A 17238-nucleotide genomic window follows, 5' to 3' on the forward strand; every position below is an offset into this window, starting at 1 on the left:
AGGCATCCTAATGTGACATTCACTATGTAGCCCAGGCTGTGCCTGTCTCTCAGTAATGTTCCGACCTCAGCCTTCCACTTCCTGATTTACAGGTGTGCACCACCACTCCTGACTGTGATTCTATTGTTTTTCTGGCGTTTCAAAGAAAAAAAAATGAGAATCTTAGTTTAAAATCATGGTGCACTCTGTAAAGGGATAACATTCTGCAGGGGGACAAATGATGATGGCTACATTATTTCAACGTTTGCTTCTTTCTTAGATAACAGTTTCTGATGGAGCCCTCGCCTCTTGAGCTACCAGTTGATGCAGTGCGGCGCATCGCGGCTGAACTCAATTGTGACCCAACCGATGAGAGGGTGGCTCTCCGCTTGGATGAGGAAGATAAACTGAAGCGTTTTAAGGACTGTTTTTATATCCCCAAAATGCGGGACCTGCCTTCAAGTAAGAATACTAGGAAAGGTTTTATAAATCAGTTTAGTAATTTCTGCTAAAGCATGTGACTCTCATAATTCTTTGACAACCATTGTTCCGTTACATAATAGAGCTGCTACAATTGTTTCTGAGCAAACCGCAGGCCCTCGGTGCTCCCCTATAAACCCATCCACCTACCTGAGCCTCGTGTTCTTTATGTTTCTTATCCTTCTCTGAATATAATGCTCACAGGGTGTTTACGCTGTCATCTACTTCTCTGAACAATACGGCAGCTGATTGAAAAGTATACGCGGAGGCGTTTACTTGTTCTCGGCACTTAAAGCACAAAGCAATTCTTTTCAAAGCAGTATTAGAACATCTCTTATTTGTGGCATCTCATTGATGATAGCCTGGTGCTTGTCTGGAAGCTAATGCATTTGCGGCTGGGACTATTAGGAGGCCTATCATGGGAATAGCTATCTTTATATGTTATAAGGAAAGGCATATAGGTGTAAGAGGTACAGGAAACCCACCTTGCACGTCTAATATGACAATGTGACCTGAAGATTTCTGTTTGAGGAAAACTCCTACTTTTAAACATAGGTAGCACAGGAATATGTATGTATGTATATATATATATATATATATATATATATATATATATATGTGTGTGTGTGTGTGTGTGTGTGTGTGTGTGTGTGTGTGTGTGTATGTACGTGTATATATATATATTTTTTTCTTATGTTGAGCTCCTTGCTTCCCATCAGTGAAAAGACAACAAGGTTGTCTGGAATGAATCACAGAGTCAGTTTCACACAATTTATACAATTCAACTTCCTTTATTTTTTCCCTCAATTTCAAATACTCCGAATCTGATAACTCCATTCACACTATTTCAGGATAGGATTGGGTCACATACCCTCATTTGTCTTACACTGTATGAAACCCCCCCCAGTGAAATGTGACACCTAGAGGATCCTAGAGGATACATGTGTGACTGCTATATCTAGCATCAAACATAATTCTGGAAAGAAGAAAGAGGAGTGCAAACCAGGTGTCCCAGGATGAATATACTTGCCTCAGAATGTATACTTAAACATAGATCAGATGCTAAATTTTGTTGTGTGGATTTTAGCATATTGCTTTCCTATATGTTACAAGTAGAAATTTCTGGACCAGAAAGATTTTTGCTCAGTGATCAGGAACATGTACTACACTTTCAGGTCAGAGTTCAATTCCCAGCACCCATATCAGATGATTCACAATTGCCTATAATTCCAAGGGAATTGAAGACCTCTGGCCTATGTGGGCACCTGTATTCAAACATACATATAATTTTTAAAAAATAGTTTAATTTTCAAAATAAACGCTCCTTTTAAAAACCAGCATTGCATAGATAATCCTTTAAGAGTTGATACCACTGTCCCTACTCTAAGAATAACACATGCTTTCTGTTTCAGTCCAGCATACTTGCTTGGTTAAGTCACTGCCGATTCTTAAAGGAAATAAAAAGAGGGACAATAAATTCATTCCATAAATTTGTTCTAATAAATAGAGTATCCGATGGTAAACATTTTAGTTCATCACAACAAAGCATGGTTTCCTCACCAGTAGTCTGAGGATGAACTGGGACTTTACTAGAAATTCCATTTCTAAGTTCTAGTCCCAGAATCAGAGGCTTAGTCTAAGGCCACTGTCACCTATGTTAGATGAATCAGGGATAGCATACTGCAAGTGGATCTGTTCCATCTCCATTCTTGACTTCTCATTATGCGTGTGATTTTCTCTAAGGAGACACCCATTCAGCCATCATTTCTTCATCATTTTCTATATCTGATTCACTTTCCTCAGAATAACCGAGGGAAGTAAGTAGTGACTTGCAGTGTGCTTGGACGTATATCTACTATGAGGAGGCCTATAATAAGGAAAATCATGCACAGCATAAGATGTTCTGTTCTGAGATAGTGCTCTGGTAGATCAATATGCCAAGAGCACAAAGCAGTGGCCTAGCAACTCTGAATGACTAAAGTAAAACACAAAGAACTTGAAATGCTGAGCGAAGACAAACAAAGGCAAATTAACAAGGCTTAGAAAAGTGAAGACAGGGTTGGGGATTTAGCTCAGTGGTAGAGCGCTTGCCCTAGCAAGCGCAAGGCCTGGGTTGGTCCCCAGCTCTGAAGAAAAAAAAAAAAAAAAAGAAAAGAAAAGAAAAGTAGAAGACAACAGGATGCCCAAGGGTAGAATTTTCCCTTTTTGTTTTGTTTACAAATCTTACTCTGTAGCCCTGCCTAGCTACAAACTGGCAGTTGTCCTCAAGCGTCCCAAATGCTGGGATTTCAGGACCACTCCCAACTCTGATAGTGTGTACCTTAGAGTCATAAGAAAACACTGCACTTACTGACCTACCGTATATGGCTTGGATGTTTAACTTTTGCAACCTTTTATACACCCTAGACATCAATATCCATCTGAGGCTTAGTCACCAAGGCTTTTCCCAGTTTGTCTCCATTCCTTGTCTGTGTTCTTGCCTTGAAGTATTTGCCCTATGCTTTCCCCCAAACAGTTTCTAAGTTTTGCGCCTACTTTGATGCATTTTGTGTAGATCACTCTGCAAGCTGGGAGATAAGACTTCAGCTTTAGAGCCTACAAATGTAAAAAGGCATACAGAAATCCTACTTGTCCAGCCCGATTTAGTAAAGTCAATCCTTCCTTAATTATGCTTTTTGTTTTTTTTATTGAGGATTTCATATATTAGTCCACTGGTTTACACTATTTTTACCCCTTTCCAAATTCGGGTTCCTCCTGTGCCCCTAGATCTCCTCTCAAATCATGGCTTATATATGTTTTACGAACAAACACACACACATTTGATATATATCAAATGTGTTCACATATATGACACCCCTTGACATCCCTTGTCAAAAATTAGATGTTAGATTTTTTTCTGGGTCCCTTATCTTTTGGTCTGCATGTCTGTTCATGTTCCAGTACCTTGCTGGCTTTGTTACTGTTGCCCTGTAATATAATTTACATTGGGTTCTATAGTTCCACTAGCATTGCTCTTTACAAGAGTTTATAAGAGATGCTTTTGCAATTTGGCATCTTTTATGCTCCATATGGTATTCATGACATAGTCCAAATCTAAAAAGAGTGACAATGCTTATATTTACTAAGCAGATTGCTTTTAATTGATAGATATTATATACCTTATTATGTATATCATATATCATATGCATCATATATATACATGATATATGTGTGTATCATGTGTGTATATACATATAAAATGATATATACATAGTATATGAAATATAATATATGTATTCTGGGCTAATGAACTGAACAGACATTTATTGAAAGAAGAAATACAAATGATCAAATACTTGAAAAGTATTTAACATCCTTGGTCATTATGAAATTAAAAATAAAAAATGTCTTGAAATTCCATATCACCCCAGATATTAGCCATTAAATAGAATGGCTAATATCAAAGCACACACGAAAACAGGAAAAAGAAATAAAGGAAGAAAGAAAAGGAAGAAAGGAAGGAAGGAAAGAAGAAAGAGAGAGAGAGAAAGAGAGAGAGAGAAAGAGAGAGAGAGAAAGAGAGGAAGGAAGCTTCCTTCGAAGGAAGGAAGGAAGAAAGGAAGGAAGGAAGGAAGGAAGAAAGAAAGAAAGAAAGAAAGAAAGAAAGAAAGAAAGAAAAGGGGAAAGTCAAATTAACAGCAAATACTGGCAAGGATGCAGGGAAAAAGAAACTTTTGTTTGCCACAGTTAAAAATGTAAGTAGAATCCAGATGTCCTTCAACAGAGGAATGAATACAGAAAATGTGGTAAATTTACACAATGGAGCACTACTCAGCTATCAAAAACAATGACTTCATAAAATTCATAGGCAAATGGATGGAACTAGAAAATATCCTGAATGAGGTAACCCAATCACACATACACAAAAACAACAACAACAACAACAACAACAAAAACAAAAACAAAAACAAAAACACCACACATAGTATTCACTCACTGATAGGTGGATATTAACCCAAAAGCTTGAATTATCCAAGATACAATCCACAGACCACATGAAGCTCAAGAAGGATGACCAAACTGAGGATGCTTCAGTCCTTTTTAGACGGGGGAACAAAAATATTCACAGTAGGAGATACAGAGACTGAAGGAATGGCCATCCAGAGACTGCCCCACCTGGGGATCCAGCCCATATACATACAACCACCAAACCAAGACAATATTGCTGATGCCAAGAAGTGCAAGTTGACAGGAGCCTGATATAGCTGTCTCCTGAGAGGCTCTGCCAGAGCCTGACAAATACAGAGGTGAACACTCGCAGCCAACCACTGAACTGAGAACAGGGTCCCCATTGGAGGAGTTAGAGAAAGGACTGAAGGAGCTGAAGGGGTTTGCAACCCCATAAGAACAACAATACCAACCAACCAGAGCTCCCAGGGACTAAACCACCATCCAAAAAGTACACATGGACAGACCCATGGCTCCAGCTGTATATATAGCAGAGGATGGCCTTGTTGGGCATCAATGGGAGGAGAAGCTCTTGGTCCTGCCAAGGCTTGATGCCCTATAGGGGAATATCAGGGCAGGGAGGTGGGAAAAGGTGGGTGAGTGATGGTGGGAACACCCTCATAGAAGTGGGGGTGAAGGAAATAGGATAGGGGGTTTATGGACAGGAAACAAGGAAAGAGGATAACATTTGAAATGTAAATAAAAATATCCAATTAAAAATGGATCATGAAAAAAAAAAGAATTAAAAAAAGAAAAAGAAGAAGAAGAATGGAAGCAAATGCAGGACTGTGAGAATGAGAGTGGAGGATGTTCAAAATCAAAGTCACAACTACCGCGCTACTCTGTTCTGCCACTCTTTCTTATGTGGTTTTGTTTATTTATTGTGCCATTCACGATGTCCAGGAAACTGAGCCAGCATTTCATATCTACCAACAAAGGAATGGATAGGAAAATGCGTTCCATGTAATGTGATGATATGCAGCCATAAAGAACTATGAAACAGTCACATTTCCAGGAAATAACCTATTGTTAACTAAAATAATTGTATATGGGAGCACAAGTACCACATGTTCTCTCTTCTATGTAGATTCAGAACACAATGCTAAAAAAGAGAAGGAGGTTTTAAGGGAGGGGAAATAGACCGATGGAATACATAAAACCAGCAGAAGGACTATGCAAATATATATATATTTTTTTTGGTTCTTTTTTTCGGAGCTGGGGACCGAACCCAGGGCCTTGCGCTTCCTAGGTAAGCGCTCTACCACTGAGCTAAATCCCCAGCCCCGCAAATACATTTTTTATTCACCTGTTATAATTGTCTTCTCCGAGGCTTACTGCCTCAGTGTTCTAACCCAAGCCTAGTCCTGAAAACTTCTAGCCTCTGTACAGTCTTCCCTGGCCTATAATGTTTTCAGCCTCTCAGACTTACTGCTGAATAATAAACTCAACCTTTGTAGCTCTTTCTGAACTCTGGCTGCTTGGTCAGCTCAGCTGTTCTGCCTCAAAACTCTCCATGTTGACTGATTCGAACTGGCTTCTTTTAGCTTCTGGCTAAATTGCTCTGCTTGGCCTCATACTAACTTTCTTAATATGCTCTAATCTTCAGGCTCCTCATTCCCTGACTCATTCTGTCTTCACATGCGTCTAACCTATTCTCTCTTCAACCTGGCTCTGTGCAACTGTCTTGGTAAAACTGCCCCCTCTCTCTCAACACGGCTCTCTCCTAAGCAGCCTCTTTCTCTGTGTTGTACTGAGAACTGGGCGGATTCTATTCTGTTATATGTTTCTCTAATTTGTCGCTTTATCTACCTCTCAATGACACATCACTTTCAAACATGGGTGCTTCCTTCTACAGGCTAACTTTACCTCCAGTGTTTAGGATTGAAGGTGTGTACGGAGGGTGTATCTGTATTCCAGCCAAGGGGATTAAAAGTGTGAGCTAGGGGTGTGTCTGTATTTCATCCAGAGTAGCCATGTTGGGGAATTAAAATTGCTCTACAGAACAGTGTGTCGGAAGAAAGACGAGTAGTCAGAGGGAAGCAGAAGGAAAAGAAGAGAGCAAAGTAGAAACCAGTGGGAACAAAGAACACTGGTATCTATGTGGAAAGATGCCCACACATTGGCATAATATATATTACTGTGTAAGATAACCTAAAAATTAAATTGTAAAGTTCTTCAAGGTAAAAACTACAACCATAGCCTATGGATTTCTTTTTTTTTTAATTAGATATAAGTTTTGTATAGGTTTCCAGTAGAATTTTTCAAAGTAAATAGGCTTTAAAAACATTTTCTGAGATATTATTATGGACACAATAAAAATATTTATACTGAGTTGGTGATGCTCTTAATGGTTGACTTTGGTCTAGGAAACATATAATGTATGTAGAGAGGCATTTAGTGAAATTAGAGTGCTTACCAGCTTCTGCCACACAGACCCTGAATCCAGCCTTGTATTCCTATAGTTAAGAAGGTTTTATTTAATTGGCTTAACTTTAGTCAAATCATTGGAGTGATAGTGGAGATGTATTTTTGTAGATGTCATTGAAAGATTGAAAACTGGAATTTACAGTGATTTCTCAAGAATCAAAACGAAACCAGTGATCACAAAGGGAGAAGGGGAACCACAGATGTCTTTGATTATGGATGTGCTTAAGGAAAAAGACTAGGGAGGTTGTGAGATAGACACATACATTTTTCAGTTAAGAAGAATCCACAGTGGCTTTGTTTTCTGTCCTCACATATTCTGCTCATAAAACCCCCAGTCCCATGATAATGTGAACTGCTAAAGGCAGTCTTTGCCAACTTTCAGGAGATGGGCCTGTGGGACACGCTCAACAGTTCAGATGGATATTTCTTGAGGAACGTTTATGGTTCTCTCTAGTTATTGCATCCTGTAACCACACAGTCCATGCGTTACACTTCATGGTGACAGAGGGTTGGATATGAAAATGTAGTTATCAAAAGTTCAGGGTTTCACCCAAGTGTGGTGACAAGGTCTACTTTCTCCTTCGGGCATTGTCCTAGTTACATCTCTATTACTGACGTAAAGCACCATGACGAAGGCAGCTTATGAAAGAAAGCATTTACTTTGGCTTCTGGTTTCAGAAGGTTAGAGTTCATGATGGAGGAGCAAACAAAGAGCTGAGAGCTCACATGCTGATGCACAAACCGCAAGACAGAGAGAAACAGTGGAAGTTGTGAGTCTTTATATACCTCAAAGCCCACCCAGAGTGACACACTTCCTCTAACAGAGCCACACCTCCTAATCCTTTCCAAACAGTTTCACAAATTTGGGACCAAGTTTTCAAATATATAGAACTATACGAGTCATTCCCATTCAAAGGTTTCCATCAAAACAACCACAGTTATAAATCTTTTTCCTAAGGGGAACTTATTTTCAGCAATATAGGGAAATCCTTTTAAAGTCCTCAAATACAGCCTTTATTCAGGAGCCTCCCATCCAACAATTTCCAAATCACATAAAAGACTAACAGACTCCAAAATTCACAAGATTATATCAGTTGTGAGTGGAAATCTGGTAGTGAAGCATAATTTTCCCAATCTTCCTCTTTTAAGATCAAGTCCCAAGGGCTTCGGATGGGCATAGCCTTGCATCCTCAAAAAAACAAAAGAGGACATATGGAGGGACCTATGGCTCCAGTTGCTTATGTAGCAGAAGATTGCCTTATCTGGCATTAATGGGAGAGGAGGCCCTTGGTCCTGTGGAGACTTGGTGCCCCAATGTAAGGAAAAGCTAGGGCAGTGAGGTAGGAGTGTGTGGGTAGGTTGGTAGGGGAGCTCCCTCATAGAAGCAATGGGGAGAGGGAATGAGAAAAGGGTTTGTGGAGGGGAACTTGGGTAGGGGGATAACATTTGAAATGTAAATAAGCAAAATAAACAATAAAATCAAAACAAAAAAAAAAGAAAAGAAAAGAAAAGAAAAGAAAAGTCCTCTCTTACTAGCCTGATTTACCTATAGCTCTTTACCTAGATGTGACGCCAGGTGAGATTTACCATTCACACTGGCGTGCCAAGTGATGTCACTGTTCAGTATTGTTGAATTGACTGTACTTTTAAGTTTCATAGGTGAACTTCCCTGTCATGCATAGAAGACACGATCATCCAGTAAATGTCCTGGTCCTATATATCTTAGATTATCTAATCCCAAGTAGGCAGCCCTAAGTCTACATACATATAAGCAGAACAGCAGGATCTCAGCAAGTTGTATTATAAAATTTATGTTTACATATATAACAATAATTAAACACTGAGGCAATTTCTACAAAGTATTAAGAAATCTAATAATATTTAACTGTGCCTAATAAGGTTGTATTGTGTGTGTGTGTGTGTGTGTGTGTGTGTGAGTGTGTGTGTGTTAGTATTAATTCACTCGGAAATATAAAAAGATGTTCACCCATTTCATTCTGAGCAATAGTAGACTAGATGCAGATACAGCTTTTATTCAGTAACATATAGAAGCCAGATTAGTGGGTGTCTATGATGTGATTAAATCTGTGTAGTCAGATACATGGGTTCCATTTTAAAGATTAGCACCAGATCTTCGTGCACAGCATGGATTCAGAAGCTCATCGCCATCTGATCTTTTGCAAATGCCTGCTACTGACAGGATAGTTTTGGTCTTAAGTTTTGTCTTGATGAAGATGCAAGGCGACCACAAGGAACTTCTTTTACGTAGGTTGCACAGTACCCAGCTTCCTGTATGACTGCTAGAAAACTGAGACTTCTATTTGTAATGTGTTCTTCTGCTGGTAATGGAGGGGGCATGAAAAATGGGAGCAAAATTGACAAGTGCCTGTATTGCTTTCCTCCTTGAAGAAAAACATCCTAAGTTGTAAATGCATTTGGAAGTTAAACAACTTATGCCTGTTAAGGTAAACTGACTTGTGTCTCGGCTGTCACTTCTCCAGAATCAACAGCAGCCACTAGACACAGCATCATAGACTTGGATGTCATGCTAGGCAGGCTTCATCATGTCAAGTTGTGTCTGACTGTTATCTAAGTACAAAATAAGTCCAAAGTTCAAAGAAAAGCAAATACGCATCACACCTGAAATGAGTATCAAAGAATGAGATGTATCATAAAACATTTTAAGAGAGAATATGTTAGCACTTTTTCTTTCATTTTATGACTGGGTACAGACCTACTCCTTGGGAAGTTTGACCCGCAGAATTAAATGTACTAGATAATGGAAGGAAAGAAATCTTTCCCTCCCCAGGTGGCCAATTGCTTTGTTTCAGAGGTATCTTCATCTTCAACTAAAGTTTTGAACTGAATTTTTTTTTTTTGCTGTTTTTTTCCACCTTTATTAAATTGGGTACTTCTTATTTACATTTCAAATGTTATTCCCTTTCCCAGTGGTTTCCAGGCCAACATCCCCCTAACCCGTGCCCCTCCCCTTCTATATGGGTGTCCCCCCCATTGCTGCCCTCCCCCAAGAATCCCATTCACTGGGGGTCCAATCTTGGCAGGACCAAGGGCTTCCCCTTCCACTGGTGCTCTTACTAGGCTATTCATTGCTACCTACATAGTTGGAGCCCAGGGTCAGTCCGTGTATAGTCTTTGGGTAGTGACTTAGTCCCTGGAAGCTCTGGTTGCTTGGCATTGTTGTTCATATGGGGTCTCAAGCCCCTTCAGCTCTTTCAGTCCTTTCTCTGGTTCCTTCAACGGGGGTCCCGTTCTCAATTCAGTGGTTTGCTGCTGGCATTCGCCTCTGTATTTGCTGTATTCTGGCTGTGTGTCTCAGGAGAGATCTACATCCGGCTCCTGTCGGCCTGCACTTCTTTACTTCATCCATCTTATCCAGTTTGGTGGCTGTATATGTATGGGCTACATGTGGGGCAGGCTCTGAATGGGTGTTCCTTCAGCCTCTGTTCTACACTTTGCCTGCCTATCCCCTCCCAAATGTATTCTTGTTCCCCTTTTAAAGAAGGAGTGAAGCATTCACATTTTGGTCATCCATCTTGAGTTTCATGTGTTCTGTGCATCTAGGGTAATTCAAGCATTTGGGCTAATAGCCACTTATCAATGAGTGAATACCATGTGTGTTTTTCTGTGATTGGGTTACCTCACTCAGGATGATATTTTCCAGTTCCGTCTGTTTGCCTATGAATTTCACAAAGTCATTGTTGTGATAGTTGAGTACTATTCCATTATGTAGATGTACCACATTTTCTGTATCCATTCCTCTGTTGAAGGGCATCTGGGTTCTTTCCAGCTTCTGGCTATTATAAATGAGGCTGCTATGAACCTAGTGGAGCATGTGCCTTTGTTATATGTTGAAGCGTCTTTTGGGTATATACCCAAGACAGGTATGGCTGGGTCCTCAAGTAGTTCAATGTCCAATTTTCTGAGGAACCTCCAGACTGATTTCCAGATTGGTTGTACCAGTCTGCAATCCCACCAACAATGGAGGAGTGTTTCTCTTATCCACATCCTCACCATCCTGCTGTTGCCGGAGTTTTTGATCTTAGCCATTCTTACTGGTGTGAGCTGGAATCTCAGGGCTCTTTTGATTTGCATTTCCCTTATAACTAAAGATGTTGAACATTTCTTTAGGAGCTTCACAGCCATTCGAAATTCCTCAGCTGTGATTTCTTTAGTTAGCTCTGAACCCCATTTTTAATAGGGTTATTTTATCCCTGCAATCTAACTTCATGAGTTCTTTGTATATTTTGGATATGAGCCCTCTATCTGTTGTAGGATTGGTAAAGATCTTTTCCCAATCTGTTGGATCCTGTTTTGTCCTAACAACAGTGTCCTTTGCCTTACAGAAGCTTTGTAGTTTTGTGAGATCCCATTTGTCGATTCTTGATCTTAGAGCATAAGCCATTGAATTTTTGTTCAGGAAATTTTCTCCAGTGCCCATGTGTTCGAGATTCTTCCCCCACAGCTTTCATTGTGTCCTATAAGTTTGGGTATATTGTACCTTCATTTTCATTAAATTCTAAGAATTCTTTAATTTCTTTCTTTATTTCTTCCTTGACCAGGTTATCCTTGAGTAGAGCATTGTTCAACTTCCATGTATATGTGGGTGTTCTTTCCTTATTGTTATTGAAGACCAGCTTTAGCCTTGGTTGTCTGATAGGGCGCATTGGATTATTTCTTTCTTTCTATAGCTATTGAGGCCTGTTTTGTGCCAATTATATGGCCAGTCTTGGAGAAAGTACCTTGAGGTGGTAAGAAGATGGTATATCCTTTTGTTTTAGGATAGAATGCTCTATAAATATCTGTTAAGTCCACTTGGTTCATAACTTCTGTTAGTCTGTCTATGTGTCTGTTTACTTTCTGTTTCCATGATCTGTCCATTGATGAGAGTGAGGTGTTGAAATCTCCTACTATTATGGTGTGAGGTACAATGTATGCTTTGAGCTTTAATAAGGTTTCTTTTATGTATGTAAGTGCCCTTGTATTTGGAGCACAGATATTTAGGATTGAGAGTTCATCTTGGTGGACTTTTCCTTTGATGAATATGAAGTGTCCCTCCTTATCTTTTTTGATGACTTTTGATTGATTTTATTCAAGATTAGGATGGCTACTCCAGCTTGCTTCTTCAGACCATTTGCTTGGAAATTTGTTTTCCAGCCTTTTACTCTGAGGTAGTGTCTGTCTTTGTCTCTGAGGTGTGTTTCCTGTAGGCAGGAAAATGCTGGGTCCTCATTAAGTATCCAGTTTGTTAGTCTGTGTTTTTTTTATTGGGGAATTGAGTCCATTGATGTTGAGAGATATTAAGAAATAGTGATTGTTGCTTCCTGTTACCTTTGTATTTGTAGGTAAGATTATGTTTTTGTGCTTGTCTTCTCTTTGTTTTGTTGCAAAACGATTAGTTTCTTGCTTTTTCTAGGGTGTAGCTTGTCTCTTTGTGTTGGGCTTTACCATTTATTGTCCTTCGTAGGCCTGGATTTGTAGAAAGATATTGTGTAAATTTGGTTTTGTCATGGAATATCTTGGTTTCTCCATCTATGTTAATTGAGATTTTTGCTGGATACATTAACCTAGGCTGGCATTGTGTTCTCTTAGGGTCTGTATGACATCTGTCCAGGATCTTCTGGCTTTCAAAGTCTCTGGTGAGAAGTCGGATGTAATTCTGATAGGTCTGCCTTTATATGTTACTTGACCTTTTTCCTTTACTGCTTTTAATATTCTTTCTTTGTTTTGTGCATTTGGTGTTTTGATTATTATGTGATGGAAGGAGTTTCTTTTCTGGTCCAATCTATTTGGAGTTCTGTAGGCTTATTGTATGTATCTCTTTCTTTAGGTTAGGGAAGTTTTCTTCTATGATTTTGTTGAAGATATTTACTGGTCCTTTGAGTTGGGAGTCTTCATTCTCTTCTATACCTATTATCCTTAGGTTCAATCTTCTCATTGTGTCCTTGATTTCCTGTATGTTTTGGGCCAGTAGCTTTTTACATTTTATATTATCTTTGACAGTTGTGTCGATGATTTCTATGGAATCCTCTGCTTCTGATATTCTCTCTTCTTTCTCTTGTATTCTCTTTATGATGCTTGTATCTACAGCTCCTTGTCTCTTCCTTTGGTTTTCTATATCCAGTGCTGTCTCCCTTTGTGCTTTCTTTATTGTTTCTATTTCCATTTTCAATTCCTTCACTTGTTTGATTGTGTTTTCCTATAATTCTTTCAGGGATTTTTGTGTTTCCTCTCTAAGGAAAACTTGTTTACTTGTGTTTTCCTGAATTTCTCTAAGAGAATTCTTTATGTCTTTCTTAAAGTCTTCCATCATCATGATCAAATGTGATTTTAAATCTAGATCTTGCTTTTCTTGTGTGTTTGAATATTCAGTGTTTGCTTTGGTGGGATAATTGGGCTCTGATGATGCCATGTAGTCTTTGTTTCTGTTGCTTGGGTTCCTCTGCTCACCTTCAGGTTGTCTCTGATGTTACCTTGTTCTGCTATTTCTGACAGTTACTTGACAGTCCTACAGGCCTGTGTGTCAGGAGTGCTGTAGACCTGTTTTCCTTCAGTCAGTTATGGGAACAGAGTGTTCTGCTTTCAGGCGTGTAGTCATTCCTGTCCACTGGCTTTCAGCTGTTCCTGTGGGCATTTGTCCTGCGTCTACCAGGCAGGTCACTTGGAGCAGAAAAGTTGGTCTTACCTCTGGTCTGGGGCCTGAAGTTGCTCCTTAGGGCTCGGTTTCAGCTCTCTGTGAGGGCAGCAACCAGAAGGGCCTGCCCCTACTTCTGGGTCCCTGTGCACAGGGGGCCCTGATGGAGCTAGGTGTTTTCCTCTAGAGACAGAAATGTGGGCAGAATGTAGTCTCCTCTAATTTCCCAGGCATGTCTGCCCCTCTGAAGGCCTAGCTCTCCCTCCCACGGGATTTAGGTTCAGGGAGCTGTTTGACCAGTTACCTTCAGATCTGGGCAGTGTCTGGACCGCAGGGGACCTGCTGCTTAAGTGCCCCTATCTTCCAGTTCCCAGAGGCCCTATATAGTTTCCTCTTGGGCCAAATATGTGGGCAAAGGTGGGTGCAGAAGTGGCAGTCTCTCCTGCCCTGCAGTCTCAGGATTTCCTACACGTCTGAGTGATGAGCTCTCTCTCCCACAGGGTTTGGGAGCAGGGAGCTGTGGACAAGGATCAGCAAGGTTCAGGTGCCAGCTAGGAACTGGAAGTGTCTGGTCCCAGAGGAATTTTTCCTTTGTGTGTCCTGAGTCTACCAGGCAGGTCACTTGGAGCAGAAAAGTTGGTCTTACCTCTGGTCTGGGGCCAGAAGTCACTCTTCGTTGCTGGGTTTCAGCTCCCTGTGAGGGCAGCAACCAGAAGGGCTTGACATGATTCTTAAGACTACTGCGATCTCAGATTTACAGACATAAGCATAAGTCCCAGCTAGGTGCTATTACAGACTACTGGGATGCAGTTTGATATTGCCAACAGTAATAACACAACAGTTGCTTTAGTATCACAATTATTAAGACTGGAACAATTTTACAGTGAGGCAGTTCATATCCAATGAATTCAGATTGCCTGCCTGGCTCTGCCTGGTTATAAGGGGCTCCAAACAATCAAAACATGAAGAAAACAGGCAGAGTTGGGCCATCTGGGTTTTCACCTAGTGCTCATAACACAACCGGCAACCATTTTATGTCAGCTAACTTGTAAAAAACATTGTGTATCTCTGAAGAACAGCGTATTTTTTATTTGTTTCCGTCCTTCCTCTTCTGTATTCTAGCTTCCTACTCTTTTTTTTTTCCTTTCCCATCCTTAAACACAGAAAGGAATTCTCAATTAAGATAAAATTGAAAATAAATACAAAAGCCTTTTTTCCAGCTTTCTTAAACAGTTATTGTGTCCCAGTGATAAGCAAAACTTTGGGCCAAGATTCTCAGCAGACTATGTCACATTTCTAATCATGGAGAGCAGAGTCGGAGAGGAGCCTGAACAGAAGCAGGAGAGAGTCCTATGTGTAGGTTTATTAGACAGTTTTTGGGAAAGAGCAAGACAAGGTAGCAACAAATTCAGTAGTAAAGTCATCCAGGTACTAGACATGGGAACAAGTCGTAGTTGGCTGAAATGGTAGTGGTAAGATGTGTAGTCGAGTCTCCCAGGGATGACTCAATAACTAAGCAGTGTTAAAGCTGTTTCTGGATACTCTGAATGAGGAGTGCCTCCATTTTCACATTGTGTGGTGGTCTTGCTGTCCACTCCCTGGTCCTATGGTATCCAGAATTCCCTGAGAGGCAAGGAGGACAGGCCCAGTAGCCTTCTACCACACAAGCGCTGGAGGCCTCTCTCTGGAGGAGCCAGGGTACATGAAAGAAAGGAAGAAAGAAAGAAAGAGAGAGAGAGAGAGAGAGAGAGAGAGAGAGAGGGAGGGAGGGAGGGAGGGAGGAAGGAAGGAAGGAAGGAAGGAAGGAAGAAAGAAAGAAAGAAAGAAAGAAAGAAAGAAAGAAAGAAAGAAAGAAAGAAAGAAAGAAAGGGCTGTTCCACAGAAGGTTTCAACTGGGGTTTACAGAATATTGGCAAATCTAGGCCAGAATTAACCTCCTAAATGTAGAGCTGTCTACACTCCTTCCTAAGCTTCTGAGGAAGCTGATACAGAGCACTCTGAGCCTCATGTTAGCATCTAGGAGACTAAGATGCTGTGTGAAGGAAGATGGGTTCATATGGGAAGGTCGTTATGAACAACCCAGTAACACTGGGCAAAAGTGAGGAAAATGAGCTAAAATTCATCCTCGTTTGTGCAGAGCTGTCTCACTGTTTGTTCTATAGGAAAGGGAAACAAAGACGAGGAGGCTTAAGATTGTCATGGTGATCATTCACCCAGCTGCCTGACTTTATAATCTGATTGGTATTACCTGGGAACTTTATGTCACAGTCCGACACAAAGCTTGCTTGAGACAGAAAGGTCACTGTAGCCTAGGGAGTAGTTTCTATCACTTTCACTATTGAGTTGTATTATTCTTGGCATGGAAGGTAACCTTAGGGGAGAAAGATTGCATAGCTCTGTTGCATATAAAGCTAAAAACATGCTACCTCCTTGCTTGGTGCAGCGCTCTCAGTGTAGCTCTGAGATCACGTTCCCACCATCCTGCGCTCCTGATTTAGCTCCAATTGTCAGCTGGCACCTCTTCCCCAGAGCTCGCCATGCTCCAACCTCTCCTGGTTTAGCTCCGAGATCCGCTGCCTCCAGTTTCAATCCTATTTTGCCTGTTCCTCCTGGCTAACTTTGCCAAGCTGCCAACGACTTCTCTGTCTTCTCTCTTTCCTCTTCCCACCTTAGCTCAGTGGAAGAACAAAACTAGATTTGCTTTATTATTTTAAAATTAGCCAGATCACACAATTGTTGGACTCTTATCAGCTAACCTATTTCAGCCAACCCCTGGTGGTAGAGGTCACAGGTTCTGGTTGCCCTAAGGCCTTACCCGGCTGTTGCACCCGCCTCATTCCAAAGCCTAGCTTCTTCCTTCCCTGCATCCCTTCTCTTCTCCAGCGACCCAGAAATCCTACCTTTTACCCTTTGCCCAGCAATAGGCTCTTACCTTCTTTATTGACACAGTCAAGGACCAATTAGGGAATCAGATTTTACTATCAGCTCCTCCCCCAACACAGTTCAACCAGCAACAAAAAACAAAACAAAACAAATAAACCAAAAACCAAAATGGAGTCAGATACACATGGATCTGGCCCGAATAGTGACATGGCCTTCCTTCAAAGTTTCAGTGGCTGACCAAATGTTATTCCATTTTTATCAAAGTGAGGCTGAACATATACTATATACAATGGTGCATTGATGATTGAAATGTTAGCTTAGAGCCAGGCATAGTGGCACACACCTTTAAAATACCAGCACTTGGTAGACATAGGCCAACTTGGGGAGTTCAAGGTCAGCATAGTCTACATTGAGAGTTGCAGGATAGCCAGAGCTACATAGTGAGACCCAGTCTCAAAAATAGAAAGGAAGGAAGGAAGGAAGGAAGGAAGGAAGGAAGGAAGGAAGGAAGGAAGGAAGGAGAAGAGAAGAAATTCTAGCTTAGAATTTCTGATTGAACTCCTCTGTAATAACATTCAAAACCCACATCTTTGTTCACTAATGGTGTCATATCTTCACAGACACATATGAGGATGGACACGTACATATGAATTCTTTCAAAGCTAATAATGAACTTTGTGGAGTTAAGTCTCACTGAGGTATTTCATTTTCTTTCATCCCCCACATGCCTTCAGGCCAAAACATTAGCACAAAGTGCTCTTATAACTGATCACAGCAATCTGTCCAGAGACAATGTTGTCAAAGCAGTTTTGGGACCTGAAATGTTCCCA

At 40.7% G+C, this 17238-nt stretch overlaps 1 protein-coding gene across 1 annotated transcript in view; it reads left to right on the forward strand.

Moving 5' to 3' along the window:
* Positions 1-272: 272 nt before the first annotated feature.
* The window catches only part of Kynu (kynureninase), a 129611-nt gene continuing 112645 nt past the window's right edge, over positions 273-17238 (forward strand). The window contains 1 exon segment of the mRNA XM_032901922.1: positions 273-441. Within this exon segment, the coding sequence (XP_032757813.1) occupies positions 273-441 (169 nt within the window).

Source organism: Rattus rattus, chromosome 5 (assembly GCF_011064425.1).
Source record: "Rattus rattus isolate New Zealand chromosome 5, Rrattus_CSIRO_v1, whole genome shotgun sequence".
Taxonomy (NCBI): Eukaryota; Metazoa; Chordata; class Mammalia; order Rodentia; family Muridae; genus Rattus; species Rattus rattus.